This window comes from Ailuropoda melanoleuca, chromosome 6 (genome assembly GCF_002007445.2).
Source record: "Ailuropoda melanoleuca isolate Jingjing chromosome 6, ASM200744v2, whole genome shotgun sequence".
In the NCBI taxonomy this organism is placed as follows: Eukaryota; Metazoa; Chordata; class Mammalia; order Carnivora; family Ursidae; genus Ailuropoda; species Ailuropoda melanoleuca.
In genome coordinates, this window is record NC_048223.1 from 34,028,437 (window position 1) to 34,045,399 (window position 16,963).

Genomic DNA, 16,963 nt, shown 5'->3' on the forward strand with positions numbered 1-16,963 from the left:
GAGCTCCCCGTCTCAGTCTGGTGTCTCACGGGTGCTGACCGCGAGTACGCCTGCTCCCCCGTGCAGGTGGCCCTCCAGCCGCCAGCCGCCCCGCGGACANCCAGCCGCCAGCCGCCCCGCGGACACTCCCGGAGCTCCCGGTCTCAGCCTCGATCCAGTGAGCACACCGGAGCTCCGGAGCTCCGTGAGATGCTTGGTGGCGCACGCTCCCGGCTCACGGACTCAGTCTGCTGTTTCCAGAGTGCGGGTCCGCGGTCCGCCCGCTCCCTGGTGCAGGTGGCCCGCCAGCCGCCCTGCGCGCGCGCTCCTGGAGCTCGCGTTCTAAGTCTGCTGTCTCGCGGGTGCCGTCCGCGAGTCCGCCTGCTCCCCCGTGCAGGTGGCCCGCCAACCGCCAGCCGTCCTGCGTGCGCTCCCGGAGTTCCCTTCTCAGTCTGCTGTCTCAAGCGTGCGGGTCCGCGGTCTGTCCGCTCCCCCTTGTAGGTGGCTACCTCTTCCCGGCGCCCTGACACGGCCTCCCTCCCCCTTCTGTTTAGCTTCTGATATCTGTGCGCGGTTTCACGGCTCCCCGCTTCGTACCTCGATACTCAGCGAAAGTACATAATTTTTTGATCAAAAAAGTAATACACGTGTACTGTAACAATTCAAATAATGTAAAAATGTCCAAAGTAGAATTAGTAGACCCTACTCCCTACAATTCATGCCTACTATACTCAGTATTAACAGGTGTTGTATCTCTTTCTATGTCTTTCCTTTACTTGTATATTTACATATGTATATTTTCTTGTTAAACATGGGATTATATTCTGCATACAATTTTTAATGTAGCTTTCAATATTTCAATTGATATATAACTTATATAAACTGCTCAGATATTTAGTGTGTATGTATTGCAAATGTTTTCTCCCAGTCTAAGACACTATGAGGCATAACGGTGTCCTTATGAGCAGAAATTTACAATTTTTACAGGGGTTACTTTACCAATTTTTTCTTTTATGCTTAGTACTTTTTTTTTCCCTAAGAAAGCTTTGCCTACCACAAAATAGCCAAGATATTTTTTATGATCTCTTCTAGAAGCTTTTTTGTTTTAGCTTTTGCATTTAAATCTGTGATTCATTTCAAATTAATTTGTGAATATAGAGTTTCCTGGGATGTTTTATGGTTCAGAACATAGTCTAACATGGTAATGTTTTGTGTGATCTTGAAAAGGACATCGTATTTTACTTTTGTTGAGTAGAATGTTCTATCCGTGTCAAAGTTGGTTGATAGCATTATCTTTCTATATCCTTACTGACTTTCTGGCTGCGGGTTGTGTCAGTTATTGAGAAAAGGTATTGAATTTCCAAGCTAAAATTGTGGATTTGTCTGTTTGTTTTCTCAATTTTATCGTTTTGCTTCAGGTATTTTGAAGTTCTCTTGTTAAGAGGCATAAATAGTTAGAATTGTTATATCCTCTTGTTGAATGACTCTTATTTTTGTGAAATAACCTTTATCCCTGGAGATACTTTTTGGTCTGGAATCTACTTTCCTGAAGTAGAATAGCCACCCTGGCTTTCTTTTGATTCACATTAGCATGATATATATTTTCTATTCTTTTACTTTTAATGTGTGAATTTGTTTATTAAGGGGGTTTCTTGCAGATAGCCTATATGTGATTCTTGTTTTTTTAAAAACTCTAATTTGAGAATTTCTAGCTTTTAATTAGTATGTTTAGACTTTTATATTTAGTGTAATTGTTGAAATAGTTAGGTTTAAATCTATCATTTTTGCTCTATTTGTCCACTCATTATTTTGTTTCCTTTTTTCTTTTCCTGCCTTCTTTTGAAATTGACTTTTAAGTGATTCCATTTTATTTCCTTTATTGGCTTATTATTCATTTTTCTACAGCATACATCTCTATCTTATCACAGTTGACCTTCATATATAGATTCATATATAATATATAAGAACTTCGTATAAGAACCTTACTCCAGAACTTATTGTATATAATGATACACAAATTTATATATACTATATAAGAACCCTATATGAGACCATTACACCAGAATACATCTAGTACTCCCTTCCTATTATTGTTATACATTTTACTTCTACATGTTTTTTGTTCTGTTTTTTTTTTTAAGACTTTATTTATTAGAGAGAGCACATGAGTAGGGGAGGAGGGGCAGAGGGAGAAGGAGAAGCAGATTCCCCGCTGAGCAGGGAGTCCGATGTGGGGCTGGATTCCAGGACCCCAGGATCATGACCTGAGCCGAAGGCAGATGCTTAACCACTGAGCCACCCAGGCACCCCTATTCTGTTTTGTTTTTCAGTTTTATTGAGGTATGATTGACAAAATTGTAAGATACTTAAAGTATTTTTTTATTATGTTATGTTAGCCACCAAACAGTACATCATTTGTTTTTGATGTAATGTTCCATGATTCATTGTTTGCATATAACACCCAGTGCTCCATGCAATATGTGCCCTCCTTAATACCCATCACTGGGCTAACCTATCCCTCCACCCCTATCCCCTCTGAAACCCTCAGTTAGATAATTATGGATAATTTGGTGTGTGTGTGTGTGTGTGTGTGTGTGTGTGTGTGTGTATGTGTATAAACATTGTGAAAGGATTCCCTTGTTGAGTTAATTAGAACATCAGTCACCTCACACATTTACCTCTCTCCTCTTCTTTGGCTGAGAGCATTCATATTCTACTCTTCAATAAATTTCAGTTGTACAATTCAGTGTTATCAGCTATAGTCACAATGTTTTACATTAGATCCTCAGACCTTATTTATTTTATAGTTGAAAGATTGTACCCGAAACAAACCTCTCTCTATTTTCCCCACCTTTATCTTTGTTTTTGAAAGGTGGTGTTGTTGGATATACATTTGTAGGTTGATATTTACTGGTCTTTTTATTTTTATTTTTTTTCCTTTTGATACTTTAAAGATACTGCTTCACTATATTCTGGCTTGCATTGTTTCTGATGAGAAGTTTCCTGTCATCCTTATCTTTGTTCCCCTTTACATAATGTGTCTTTTTACTCTAGGCTTTTAAATCTTATCTTTAGTACTGGTTTTTAGCAGTTTGATTATGATGTACTTTGGTATGATTTTTTTTTTTTTTGCTTGGTTCCTTCCCATTTGAGGTTCATTGAATTTCTTAAATTGAGAATTACTAGTTTTTATGAATTTAAAAGTTTTCAGCCAATATTTCAACCTTCCACCCCTCTTCTGCCACCTTTGGGATATCATTGTGCATACATCAGATTGTTTGAAATTGCCTTATAATTCACTGATGTTCTGTTCCATTTTTTCCCCCAACCTTCTTTCTGTGTTTATTTTGGATAATTTTTGTTGCTGATTGCTATGTCTTAAAGTTCAGTAATCATTAAATCCCCAGAATCTAATCTGTTAATCCAACTCAGTATATTTTTCATAAAAGACTCTGTAATGTCTAGCCTTTTTGACTTGGGCTATTTTTATATTTTCTATTTCACTTTTTATCATGCATATGCTTTCTTCTTCCTTCTTAGTGTATACACAATATTGATAATAGCCATTTTAATATATTTTTTCCTAAATCCATCATATGTGACTGAATTTTCTTCTTAGTCATTTTTTTCTGCTTCTTTGCATGTGTGGCAATATTAAATGGATGCCAGCCATTGTGCTTTTTATGTTGTTAAGTGCTGGAGTTTTTGTATTCTTTAAAAAATTTTTTTTAAATTTTATTTTGGGTGTGCCTGGGTGGCTCAGTAGGAGGAGCATGCAACTCTTGATCTGAGGATCATAAGTTCAAGTCCACATTGGGCGTGGAGCCTACTTAAAAATTTTTTTTAAAAAATTCATAAATTTTTTTTAGGTTTTTTTAAAATATTCCTTTAAGTACTTTTGTGCATTTTATTGGACTCCTTTAAGTTATGTGTAAACAGTTTGATTCTTTTTGAGGCTAGCTTTTAAGCATTGTTTGGACAATCCAGAACAGCCTTCAGTCTAGTGTTCATTTGGTCACACAGCTGAGGCAATACCTTCCTTGGAACATTGCCTTGTATTTTAGGTGGTTTTTGGCTGACTGGTATGCTAATTATTCCCAGCCCTGAGTGATTCCCGAGGACTGTTCTGCTTGCTCCTTTTGATTTTAAAATTATCTTCCATTTTTATGTTATGCTCATATTACATATTTTTCAGATTATTTCAGCCTTTAAATTTTTAAAAATTTATTTTTCTCTTTTACAAGTTTTTATATAAATTCCAGTTAACACACAGTGTAATATTAGTTTCAGGTATAGAATTTAATGATTCATCACTTACATACAACACCTAGTACCCATCACAACAAGTGCCCTCCTTAATACCCAAGATCCATGTAACCCATTGCCTCCCAACTCACCTCTAGTATCCCTCAGTTTGTTCTCTATAGTTAAGAGTCTGTTTTAGGTTTGCCTCTCTTTTCCCCTCCATGTTCTTCTGTTTCATTTCTTAAATTCCACATGAGTCAAATCATAGGGTATTTGTCTTTCTCTGACTTATTTTGCTTAGCATAATACAGGTCATTGCAAATGGCAAGATTTCATTCTTTTTGATGGCTGAGTGATATCCCATTGTGTTTGTGTGTGTTTGTGTGTATGTGCGTGTGTATGTGTGTACCACATCTCATTGCACTCATCAGTTGATGAACATTGGGCTCTTTCCATAATTTGTCTATTAAGATAATGCTGCTCTCAACATGGGGTGCATTTGTCCCTTCAAATGAGTATTTTTGTATCCTTTGGGTAAATACCTAGTAGTGCAATTGCTGGATTGTAGAGTAATTCTAATTTTTTTAAAAGATTTTATTTATTTGAGAGAGAGAGACAGAGAGAGAATGAGTTGGGGTGGGGGAGTGGAGGAAGGACAGAGGGAGAAACAGACTCCCTGCTGAGCAGGGAGCCTGATTCGGAGCTCGATCCCAGGACTCTGAGGTCACAGCCTGAGCGGAAGGCAGATGCTTAACCAACTGAGCCACCCAGGTGCCCCACATAGTTATATTTTTAACTTTTTGTGGAACCGCCATACTGTTTTCCAGAGTCTGTCTTCTTATTTTTATTAAAATAGCTTAAAATTATGTTATGCTAAGTTTTAGTGATTAAAAGATTAAATTGATTTAGGGATTAAATTGTCATAATTTCATAATAGCCTGAAAGAATGATCACACCTCCGGTTACCTAATGCATGCAGGGGCAGATGATATACTCTTGGTATCAGGCCTTTATTTGCACTAATTATGAAGAAATTGCATGTATGTATTTCTCCTATTAAATAACTCCCTTTTACTCTTCTCTCCTTCTCTAGGAAGAACGTGTTGTGAATCACATGGCAGCAAAGATTATTGAAAATGTCTGCACTACCTTTTCTGCTCAGGCCCAGGGCTTTATTACAGGGGAAATTGGACCCGTCTTATGGTACCTATTCAAACATTCCACTGTTGATTCTCTCAGGATCACAGCAATATCGGTAAGATGGAGCATCTTTTGGGGATCTTTGTGGGTATATTTAAACACCAAGCTTGAAGAACTATGGTGGAAGTAGAGTAAATTTCATTGGAGAAGTAGGACACAGAAATCTCAGACTAATATAGTTGGTGAGAACAATAATTTTTTCTTAAAGCAAAATTTTCAAACCTGGGGCTGGAGAACCTTGGGACTGTGGGGAAATTGCAGTAGGACCTTGTGGGACCATAACATATGGTTTCAGAAATGATTGGGAAGCGATGTGATAATGGAACGCTGTGCTCATGGATGGGGTACAGCATTTGGTTTGGTTTATGTTTAGTGTTCTTTGACTTTTCCTGTTAGCTCCCTCTTTCAGATTTTATGCTAAATACATTTATGAATTAATTATGAAGCGATTTCATGTTAATGTTCAGGCATCTGTGGTTTTGCAGCTTTTGTATTTTGATTTCCTGTCTACTACTTTGCTCACATGGCTATAGTGACTTGGTGTAAAAGATAATTATGTATGAAGAGGTGTTAACATGGTTGTATCAATTTAATAGTCTGTTGAACAAATACAACCCTTGCTCATATGATTTATTAAAATACTCTTTTTGATCACTGGTCTCATCTGGACTCTCAACATTGTAATGCAGCCTTGCTGTCTCTCTCCCCTGCTCCTTCTTGCACTTCTCTCTTTCGTCCCTTATTCTCTTTCCTTAGACTTCCAGCCCACATTTTCCTCCTCCATCCTCAGTAAGTGACTTTCCCCCGTACTTCTCAGAGAAAAATGGAGACCTCCTATGGGAATTATGCCAGTGTATGCCTACCATGTCTGAAGACCTGTTTACATCCCCCCCCCTCCTGTCTTTCCCTCCTTTAGAGTTGATGAACTATCCCTTCTCCTGGCAGGGATAAACCTCTCCATGTTTCTTCCCATCTTCTTCCTGTTCCCTTTTTGGGAATCTCACTCAAATAGTTATTTTTGCTCTGTCCTGAATCTTTAACCCTCTTCTCTACTAGATCCTTCTAGTCAGCATTCAGGTATTCTTTACCCCATTAAAAAAGGAAAAGCACACATGCAAATATATTAGAGTCTCTGGGCTGCACATCCCCTATCACAGCCATACTTCTTTAAAGAGTCATTGGCACAAACTGTTACTCCTTTCTGGCTCGTTTCTTCTTTAACCCAGTGTAGTATCTGTCCTAAAATGCCACTGAAGCTGATCTTGCTAAGATCTCCACTGACTTTCATGTTGCTAAATCTTGGGAATATTTATGGATATTTTCCAGTTCTTAAATTTATCTATGTGGTGTTGAAGATCAAGTGTTAACCATTCTGCTTGCTGAATATCATTAAGCAAAGGATATGAAACATCTGTCTCTGTCTCTCTCTCTCTCTCACACACGCAGACACACACACACACACAAATAGCTTCGGGAGCCACATGATTTCAAAATGACAGAAAAAAAAACCCTAATTACATTATTAGTAATTACAGAGAGACTATCAGAGTTACGAGGTATACCAGTGAACTTTCTCAAGACATCTTGGAATCCTATCTTAGAACATCCATTTTATACCACATCTCTATATACAGTGGAATATTACTCAGCCATCAAAAAGAATGAAGTCTTGCCATTTGCAACTACGTGGATGGAACTAGAGGGTATTATGCTGAGTGAAATACGTCAGAGAAAGACAAATAGCATATGATTTCACTCATATGTGGACTTTAAGAAACAAAACAGATGAACATAGAGGAAGGGAAAGAAAAATAAAATAAGATGAAAACAGGGAAGCAAACCATCAGACTCTTAACTATAGGGAACAAACTGAGGGTTGCTGGAGGGAAGGTGGGTGGGGGATGGGTAATGGGCATTGGGGAGAGGGCACTTGATGGAATGAGCACTGGGTGTTGTATGCAACTGATGAATCGCTAAATTCTACCTCTGAAACTAATAATACAATATATGTTAATTAAATAAAAAATTTTAAAAAGAACATCTATTTTCATCCTGGGCCTTTAAAAAAATCTGTCTTGCTTTAATTGAGTTTATGTTATTTTCATCTTTATGCTCAAGCATGGTTTCTTTCCTTGGCAAAGTTTTTTCCAGTTCCCACCAAAGTTGTGTACCTTCTAGCCCTTCCTTCACCTGACAAATTAAGCTTCACCCTTTCATCTTGGGGTTCTTATATTTTGTTCTTAGCATTCATCTGAATTATTAATTTTTCGCTGAAATCTTGCCTGCTGTCTCCAGAAAGTCTCTCTCCTTTCTTTGCTCCAGGATCCTATTCAGTATCACGTGTTCTGTATTGTTTTCCTATTTCTTTAGTCTCCTCCAATATGAAACAGTTCGTCAGTCTTCCTGTGTACTTCATGTCCTTTACAATTTTAAAGAATATAGGGCTTTCATTTTGTAGAGGGAGGCTCGACCTGGGTCTGTCTGGTGCTTCCACAGGAAACCTCCTTAGCACCACTGACGACTCCTGCCTGTGATCGGTCTGTGACGGGAGCCATAGGAGGATCATCTGTGTTTGTCATTCCTTCTCTAGCAGAGGTTGGCAAATGATCTCTATAAAGGGCCAGATAATGAGCAATTGGGGCTTGGTAGGCCACATGTAGTCTCTGTTGCATATCCTTTCTGTTTTGTTTTCTATAGCCCCTTTAAAAATGTAAAAACCATTCTTTTTTTTTTTTTTAAGATTTTTATTTATTTGAGACAGAGACAGAAAGTGAGAGCATGCATTAGGGTCAGGGTGGAGGGGGAGAAGCAGACTCCCCGCTGAGCTGGGATCCTGATATGGGGCTTGATCCCAGGATCCTGAGATCATGACCTGAGCCAAAGGCAGATGCTTAACTGATAGCCACCTGGATGCCCCTCGTTTGTTTTTCCTTCCTTCCTTCATCCCTCCCTCTCTCCCTCTCTCCCTTCATCTCTCTTTCTTTCTTTCTTTCTTTCTTTCTTTCTTTCTTTCTTTCTTTCCTTTCTCTTTCTTTCTTTCTTTCTCTCTCTCTCTCTCTCTCTCTCTCTCTCTCTCTCTCTCCTTTCTCTCTTTCAGATTTTATTTATTTGAGAGAGAGAAAGCCTGAGCAGATGGGAGGGCGAGGTGTGTGCGGTGAAGGGCAGAGGGAGAAACAGGCTGCCCTCTGAGCAGGCAGCTTGACACAGGGCTTGGTCTCAGGACCCCAAGATTGTGACCTGAGCCGAAGGCAGACACTTAACTGACTGAGCCACCCAGGCGTCCCCAAAACCTCATGAGCTGTGGAAAAACAGGCCTTTGGTATTGGTTGGTATATTCTATTGTAAGAAAGCTCTTTCCCTTCTCCCACGTGTATGTGTGTATTTATGTCATTATTTTGATGAATAACTACTTTATGCCGTGGATCATAGTGTGCTACTACTACCACTATTATTATTTGTGGGGATGCTGAAGGCATCCTAGATGTGGCCAGTGTGATCCCTTCAAGCTGGCTTCTGTGTTCTGTGGACCTATTTCTTTCTTTCTTTTTTTTTTATAATAATATTTTTGTTATTATGTTAGTCACCATACAGTACATCCCTGGTTTTTGATGTAAAGTTCGATGATTCATTAGTTGCGTATAACACCCAGTGCACCATGCAATACGTGCCCTCCTTACTACCCATCACCAGTCTCCCATTCCCCCACCCCCTCCCCTCTGAAGCCCTCAGTTTGTTTCTCAGAGTCCACAGTCTCTCATGGTTCATTCCCCCTTCTGATTACCCCTCCCTTTCTTTATCCCTTTCTTCTACCGATCTTCCTAGTTCTTATGTTCCATAGATGAGAGAAACCATATGATAATTGTCTTTCTCTGCTTGACTTATTTCACTTAGCATTATTCTCCTCCAGTGCCATGTGGACCTATTTCTATCATTGTTTGAGTACTTCGTTATTTTCTGACACCACATGATGTTCTGGGTTAATTTGTACTTTTTCTCTGCCAGCTCTGGAATCAATCATTTCTTTGGGGAACCTTTGGTATTTAGAAGCCAAGATTTGGGTGCTCTTTGTGTTTATTGCTCTGGGGTGTCATTGTTTCTAGGCCTTCTTGATAATCAAAGTTAGAAAAAAATATCCATCCATACACATACATTTATAATTTCTTGTATACATATCGTTATACATATTTGGAACAAAACTCGTGCATTCATATTGGTACTTCCAATTTTAATCCAATACCTTAAGATCCTCTCTAGCCGTCCCACCTCCCATGTTTGTAAGTCCCTTCTCAGACGGAGACAAACCTGGTTCCTGTTATTCTCAGTATCTGTACTGATTTGTTCAGTTAGTGAATTTACTTCTGTGTAACAGACTCCATCTACTCAGGCCACCTCCACTGTGTCATCCTCTGTCTCACTTGCCATTGCCACCCGCTTCCTTGACCACTTGTGCTCGGTTCCACCTCCCCCTCACTGCCCCCTTTCCTCAGGCGCTGACATGTTGACCTTGGGAGGGGAAGGTGAGAGGAGATGGATTAAAGAAAATGAAGGGTCAAGTGTTCTTTTTCATACTTTCCCTTCTCTTAACCCCTCCCACCTCACTGTTCACATTCAGGTACTTAAACTGTCCCAGGAAGCTCATTCCTGAGTCTCTCTCTCGTCCGTCTACCTCTCTCTGCTGCTGTAGTTGCTACCGCCATAGTCCAGGCCCCACCGTCTCTCCCCTGGATCACTCCTGTGGCCTCCTCACTGGTCTTCCCATGGCCAGTTTGCCCCACTGACATTCTCCACACAGAGTGCACTTCCTAAAATCATGTCTCTTCTCACTTCTCTGCTGAAACTTTTCAACAGCTTTTTACCATTTTTCTTAAAGGATTGGTACGATGTTATGCAAAGTACCAGGTAGAGGTTAAGAATCGGTGAGGTTGTTATACGCAACTAATGAATCATCGAACTTTACATCGGAAACCGGGGATGTACTGTATGGTGACTAACATAATATAATAAAAAATCATTAAAAAAAAAAAGAATCGGTGAAGTTTTCGCTTTCAGGACAATTATATTTATTATTTAAAGCAGTTAACACATTTTGCTTAGTAAATTAGTTGTGTTAGCTTGTTATAATTAAATTATATTGATTATATACTCCTGTAAAGCCAGGACTGTATTTTTTTTTTTTTTTTTATCTATCTGTTTGAAGCCAGGTCTTTCATTATAAGTTAGGATTTTTCCTGCAAAGACTGAGAGGGAGGGATCCTTCTGTCCCACATCATGAATGGGGGGGGCATCATGAGTAGATATTTAATAACATTTACTGGGTTGACAAAAATAGGTCACAAAGGTCCTGCTAATAATAAAAGTGGGGTGATCACTTTTATTATATGAAATATAAATATATTACATATATTTTATTATATGAAATTATGAGATCATTGTTGGGGGGTCCTAAAATAAAGTTATTCTAATGTAATCTTAAGAAAATTGTAAACAGGTTTACATGAGGATTTATTAAAGATTGAGGTGACAGAAACAAAATATGCATTCTGAAGACACTTCATGCAAATTCCTAGCAGGTAATGACAATAGCTTCCTCCCCAGCATGCCTTACAGAGCTGAACTTCCTTTTTCTTTTCTTTTTCCAAATTCTCTCAGGAATGTGTGCTGGAGGTTAATGTACCCATTTGCTGTTAAAGATGAGAATTCTTTTCACAGCCTTCAGGATCTCAGATGGTTTGGCTCCTGCCTCCCTTTTTTGTCACATCTCCTAAAGCTCATTGTCTTACTCTCTGTGCTTCAACCACACTTTGTTCTGACGTTTCCTAGAATTTGCAAACACTTCTCTGCCTCAGGTGAAAGTCCTGTTCCCTGTGCCTGGATGCTCTTTCCACACAGCCGAGTCTTCATGGTTCAGGTATAAGCTTAAATGTCACCTCCTCTGGTAGGACATCCCCTGGCCCCTCAAATCTCTTTGTATTTTTGCTCATAGCAATGACCACAGCTCTGTTTATGCAAAGTATGGAAGCAGGGTTTTCCCTCTTAGTGTCAGTTCCACAAGGTAGGAGCCGTTTTCCTCCTGTTCCCTTCCTGAGCACACATGATGGGTGCTTGGCAGGTCTCTGTTAACCAGATGAACGCCTGAGCTCTGGCTGGAGAAGAGAGGTGTTCGGTGCTAGGGCACTGACCTGCTCCTTGTTCTGTTTGTAACAGTCTGTGTCTGCTGTTTCTGCCACTGATTTTCCTGGTCATCTCTTGGTCCTATAGATTCTCCTGTACCAGTATGGTCCCCAGCCCAGCAGCACCAACATCACCTGGGATCTTGTTAGAAATCCAGGTTTTTGGCCCTTGACCTGCTGTATAGGAATCTCTAGGAGGGAGAGGCTCAGTAATCTGCATGTTAACAAGCCTCCAGCTGATTCTAATACCTGCTGAAGTGGGAGAACCTGGTCCTTGAAGCTCTTGGAAAATACGGGCCTTGCGCGGAGTGAAAGATGGTGAATTTGTCCTTCCCTCTCAGGAATGACTCCATGGCTTAGGGATTGGTTGTTGGGTGGAGTGGATCTGACTTAGGAAATATAGTGGATGGATAAAAGATTACTAGAATTATTAGGATTACAGGGAACCTCTGTGAACCCTAGTGGGACCAGAGAAAGCTATAGAGTTAGATGGAGTAAGATGGCTCCAATGAGGATGATAAGTGCGGTAAACATCACTACTGGTGGGCTGAGATGAAGAGGATAAAAAGTGAAGAATTTTGCAATGTAGTGGTTCTCACTGAGGTTGGCAGGGAGCTTTTCCAGCAACATTGACTGCTCCCTCCACTTTACATACCACCTGCCCCAATTCTGATGTATCTTTTGAGATCTCTCAGGAGTCTGATGAGAGCGTGTGCAGTTTAGAAAAGCTCCCAAGGTAATTTTGATAGGACATGAAAAAACCATTCAAAAGACAAAATAGAAATGGTTTTGAAAGTTTTTATTCCATGGTGATTCTGTCCATGTTTCTAATATGCGTCCTCCACTTTTGACTTAGTCTATTTCTTGGAAATTGCTTTTATTATATAGAATGTCAGGAATTCTGGAGGTAACACAATGTTCTTTTTGAAGCAAATTTTGAAGTGACTTTTAGATGGGAGGTGTTTTTCCCAGTTTTAAAATGTAGTCTCAAGCTCTATTTTAATAAGTAAATATTTCAAAACCAGTTCACTGGAGATCAGACTTGAGATTTGATTTCTTTGATTCAGAATACAAGCACTAATGTACTCTTGAGCCTCCATGAAGCTCTCAACTGTGTTTGATATCCAGAAGTAGTGGGTTAAAGGTTATTTTCTGCATGAGCTTTTTAAGATGGAAAGTCTGTTACGCTTCTGAGTAGCATTCTGAAGATGAGACATTCTAGTTGCCCTCACATTGGTTTGAACACATTTAGAAGTAGTCTGAACAAATCTTTTATCAAGAATTCTCCCCATTATGATCAGGTAGGGATTTTATATTTGTAGAAAGTCAGTTTTGCTGTGAGAGCTGCCCCAACAATTGTTAAAATGCCAGTAATAGTGTCTTGAGGCCACTGTTGGGAGAACTCTTAAAATTGAGTATAGCACGATGTTTAGGGACTCTGTTTAAAATGCTGGTTATTCTTTTTTTTTTTTTTAATTCTTGGATTAAAATAATGAAATCTGTTATGATTTCATACACGGCAGTTTTCTTAGATCCGTTATAAATGAGCTTAAAAAACTTTCACATTCTAGAATCAGAGCTAGCTTTGTTTTTAGTGAATTCATTTTTCATACTCCTATTTTCAGATATTAGTTGCTACTTTTCTACTGAAACATATACAATTTGGGCTTTAGACTTGAAGAACGCTACTCTCATGGTTTCTAAGCCATCACGTATACCTTAACCATCTGTAACTCCCATGGAAGGAAGAGGAGAGACCGAAATATGATTTGAAAAGTGTACAAAATAGAGTTATTTCCCCCCATAATTTCATTTTGCTACGGCTATCTGTAAATGAGTACAGATCCCTGGCATATGTTTGAAATAGAGTCAATGATTATTGTTACGTTTTCTAGCTTTATTGAGATATCATTGACATAACATTGTGTAAGTTTAAGATGTACCATGTGTTAATTTGATACATGGACCTATTGCAAAATGATTACCAAATGATAGTGTTAGCTAACCTCTGTATCGTATCACATAGTTGCCATTTCTTTTTTGTGGTGAGGACATTTACAATTTATTCTCTTAACAACTTTCAAATACGTACTGCAGTATTACATTAACTATAATCACCATGCTGTACATTAGATGCCTAGAACTTATTCACTATAAAAGTTTGTAGTCTTTGCCCAACATCTCCCAATCTTCCCCACCCTGCCAGCCTCTGGGAACCACCATTCCAGTCTCTGTTTCTATAAGCTCAGCTTTTTTGGATTCCACATATTAGTATTTAGATATCATACAGTATCCGTCTTTCATTCTCTGTCTTATCTCACTTAGCATAATGCCTTGAAGGTTGATCCATGTTGTTGCACGTGGCAGGATTTCCTTTTCTCTTGCAGCTGAATAATATTCTGTTGTGTATATATGTTACATATACACTACATCTTCTTTATCCATTTGTCCATTGACAGACACTTAAGTTGTTTCCATATCTTGGCTATTGTGAATAATGCTGCAGTGAGCATGGGGGTACAGATAGCTCTTTGAGATCCTGTTTTCATTTATCATGATTATTGAGACAAGATTATGCATCCCATATGATAATCATTTCCATGAGGAAAGGGATACTCTTTGTTTTGGCAGAAGAGTATATACTTAGTGCTTTGCTTTGCTCAGGTTTCATTGTGTTTGTTTATTCAGTAATTTCAGATATGGTAGTAAACATATACATTAGTAATAATGTTAACTTGCCTGGGGCACCTGGGTGGCTCAGTTGGTTAAGCGTCTGACTCTTGATTTTTGGCTCAGGTCATGATCTCAGGGTCATGGGATTGGGCCCCATGCTGGGCTCTGCACTCAGCACAGAGTCTGCTTGAGATTCTCTCTCTCTCATATAAATAAATAAAATCTTAAAAAATAATTTAAACTTTCCTTAAATATTTCCATCTAATTATAAAAAATGTCTAATAGAGTCATGGCATCAGAATGTAATTTAAGAATTACTATAAAATAGTATGCATTTATTTGAAAACTTTGAAGAGGACATATATAAAAGGGTGAAGACTTCCCTTGTCTTTTCTCTACCTCTCACCTCTCAGTCCCACCCCCAGGAGACAGAGCTTGGAGAGGGTCCTTCCAGATTTTCATTGTTGCTGGTTGTATTATCTTTTCCTTTCTGGTTATAATGTCACATTAGTATTTTCATAAGGATTGGAACTAAGGTTTAGCATTAAGTAAATATATTTACTTTGAACTGTTCATTTTGGTGGAAGATTGAGTTTATACCAATTAGCGCTTGTTTTCCTTATTTTATCAATAGGAATAACTTTTAAAGGAAGTTCATTTTTGGAGATAGAAAAAATTAATTTTTTTCCCCTAATATTTTATTTTAATTTTTAAAAATTCTTTTTTTTTTTTTAAAGATTTTATTTGTCAGAGAGAGAGGGAGAGGGAGAGAGCATACAAGAGGGGGGAACAGCAGGCAGAGGGAGAAAGCAGGCTCCCCACTGAGCAAGGAGCCTGATACAGGACTTGATCCCAGGACCCTGGGATCATGACCTGAGCCAGAGGTAGATGCTTAACTTATGGAGCCACCCAGGTGTCCCTTTTCCTGAGATTTTAAAGAAGATGAAAATATTTTTTGAAATCTTTATCTTTTCCTGCCTTCTTTCTTTACAGTTCATCTTTTTTTTTTTTTTTTAAGAGGGCGAGAGAGCACACGTGTGCACCAGGGAGGTGGGGGGGAGGGGCAGAAGGAAAGGGAGAGAGAATCTTAAAGAGACTTGTGCTGAGTGTGGAGCCCAATGGAGGGCTTGATCTCATGACCCTGAGATTATAACCTGAGCCAAAATCAAGAGTCTGACACTTGACTGACTGGGCCAGGCCACCCAGGGGCCCCTAACAATTCATCTTTTATTTGATCTTTTCATTATTGATCAAGGTTATAGATCTGTTAAATATAAATCAGAAGAAGGAGGTTATAGGACATTAATTATAATGAATGTTTTTGTAAACTATTTCTGGCTTTCTTTGTAGTCTCCCATATATGCACATAATAGGACCATCCCTTATTTGTTTGTTTTATTTTGCTTAAAAACTTTTGAGGTCTTCCCATTGCTTATGACATAAAATTCAAAAGTCCTAGTTTGGTATGCCAGCTGTGGCTCCAGCCTACTTTCCTACTCTCTGCTTTTCCTCCTACACCTGAAGTGTGTTCTTGTTGAATCAACTTCCCCTTTTTATTTTATTTTTATTTTTATTTTTTTAAAGATTTTATTTATTTATTTGATAGAGATAAGAGACAGCCAGCGAGAGAGGGAACACAAGCAGGGGGAGTGGGAGAGGAAGAAGCAGGCTCATAGCAGAGGAGCCTGATGTGGGGCTCGATCCCACAACTCCGGGATCACGCCCTGAGCCGAAGGCAGACGCTTAACCGCTGTGCCACCCAGGCGCCCCAACTTCCCCTTTTTAAAACATGCTCTTCATCTCCATGGCTCCATGTGAGCACTTGTTCTCTTCTCTCTGGCTAGAATTTTTAAAAAAATTTTTAAAAATTCCAGTATACATACAGTTAACATTCGGTGTTGTATTAGTTTCAGGTGTCCAAGAGAGTGATTCAACAATTCTATACATTACTCAGTGCTCATCATGAGTAATCCCCTTCACCTATTTCACCCATCACCCCCCACCTCCCCTCTGGTAACCATCAGTTCTCTACAGTTAAGGGTCTTTTTTGTGTCTCTTTTTTTCTTTATTTGTTTTGTTTCTTAAATTCCACATATGAGTAAAATCATATGGTATTTGTTTTTCTCTGACCTATTTCACTTGGCATAGTACACTTTCGCTCCATTCATGTTGTTTCAAAATGGCAACATTTCATTCTTTTGGATGGCTGAATGATATTCCATTGGATATATGTGTATATATACATACCACATCTTCTTTATCCATTCATCAGTCAGGGGACACTTGGGCTGCCCCCATAATTTGGCTATAGTAGATAATACTGCAGCCAACTAAAGGTGCATGTATCCCTTTGAATTAGTGTTTTTTTATTCTTTAGGTAAATACCCAGTGGTATGATTACTGAATCATAAGGTAGCTCTATTTTTAACTTTCTGAGGCACCTCCATACTGTTTTCCACAGTGGCTGCACCAGTGTGCATTCCCACCAACAGTGCATGAGGGTTCTTTTTTCTCCACATCCTCTCCAACACTTGTTGTTTCTTGTGTTTTTGACTTTAGCCATCTGACAGGAGTGAGGTGATATCTCACTGTGGTTTTGATTTGCATTTCCCTGATCATGAGTGATGTTCAGCATCTTTTCATGTGGCTGTTGGCCATCTGGATGTCTTCTTCTTCTTCTTCTTCTTCTTTTTTTT

The 16,963-nt window shown here is 39.0% G+C and overlaps 1 protein-coding gene across 8 annotated transcripts in view; it reads left to right on the plus strand.

Annotated features, from left to right (window-relative positions):
- ULK4 (unc-51 like kinase 4) overlaps positions 1–16,963 on the plus strand; it is a 589,354-nt gene that overhangs the window by 113,168 nt on the left and 459,223 nt on the right. For all 8 annotated transcript variants that reach the window (XM_002923807.4, XM_034662175.1, XM_034662178.1 and 5 more), the window contains one exon: positions 5,318–5,479. In XM_002923807.4, coding sequence (XP_002923853.2) covers positions 5,318–5,479 — 162 coding nt within the window. The remainder of the gene's footprint in view (positions 1–5,317; positions 5,480–16,963) is intronic.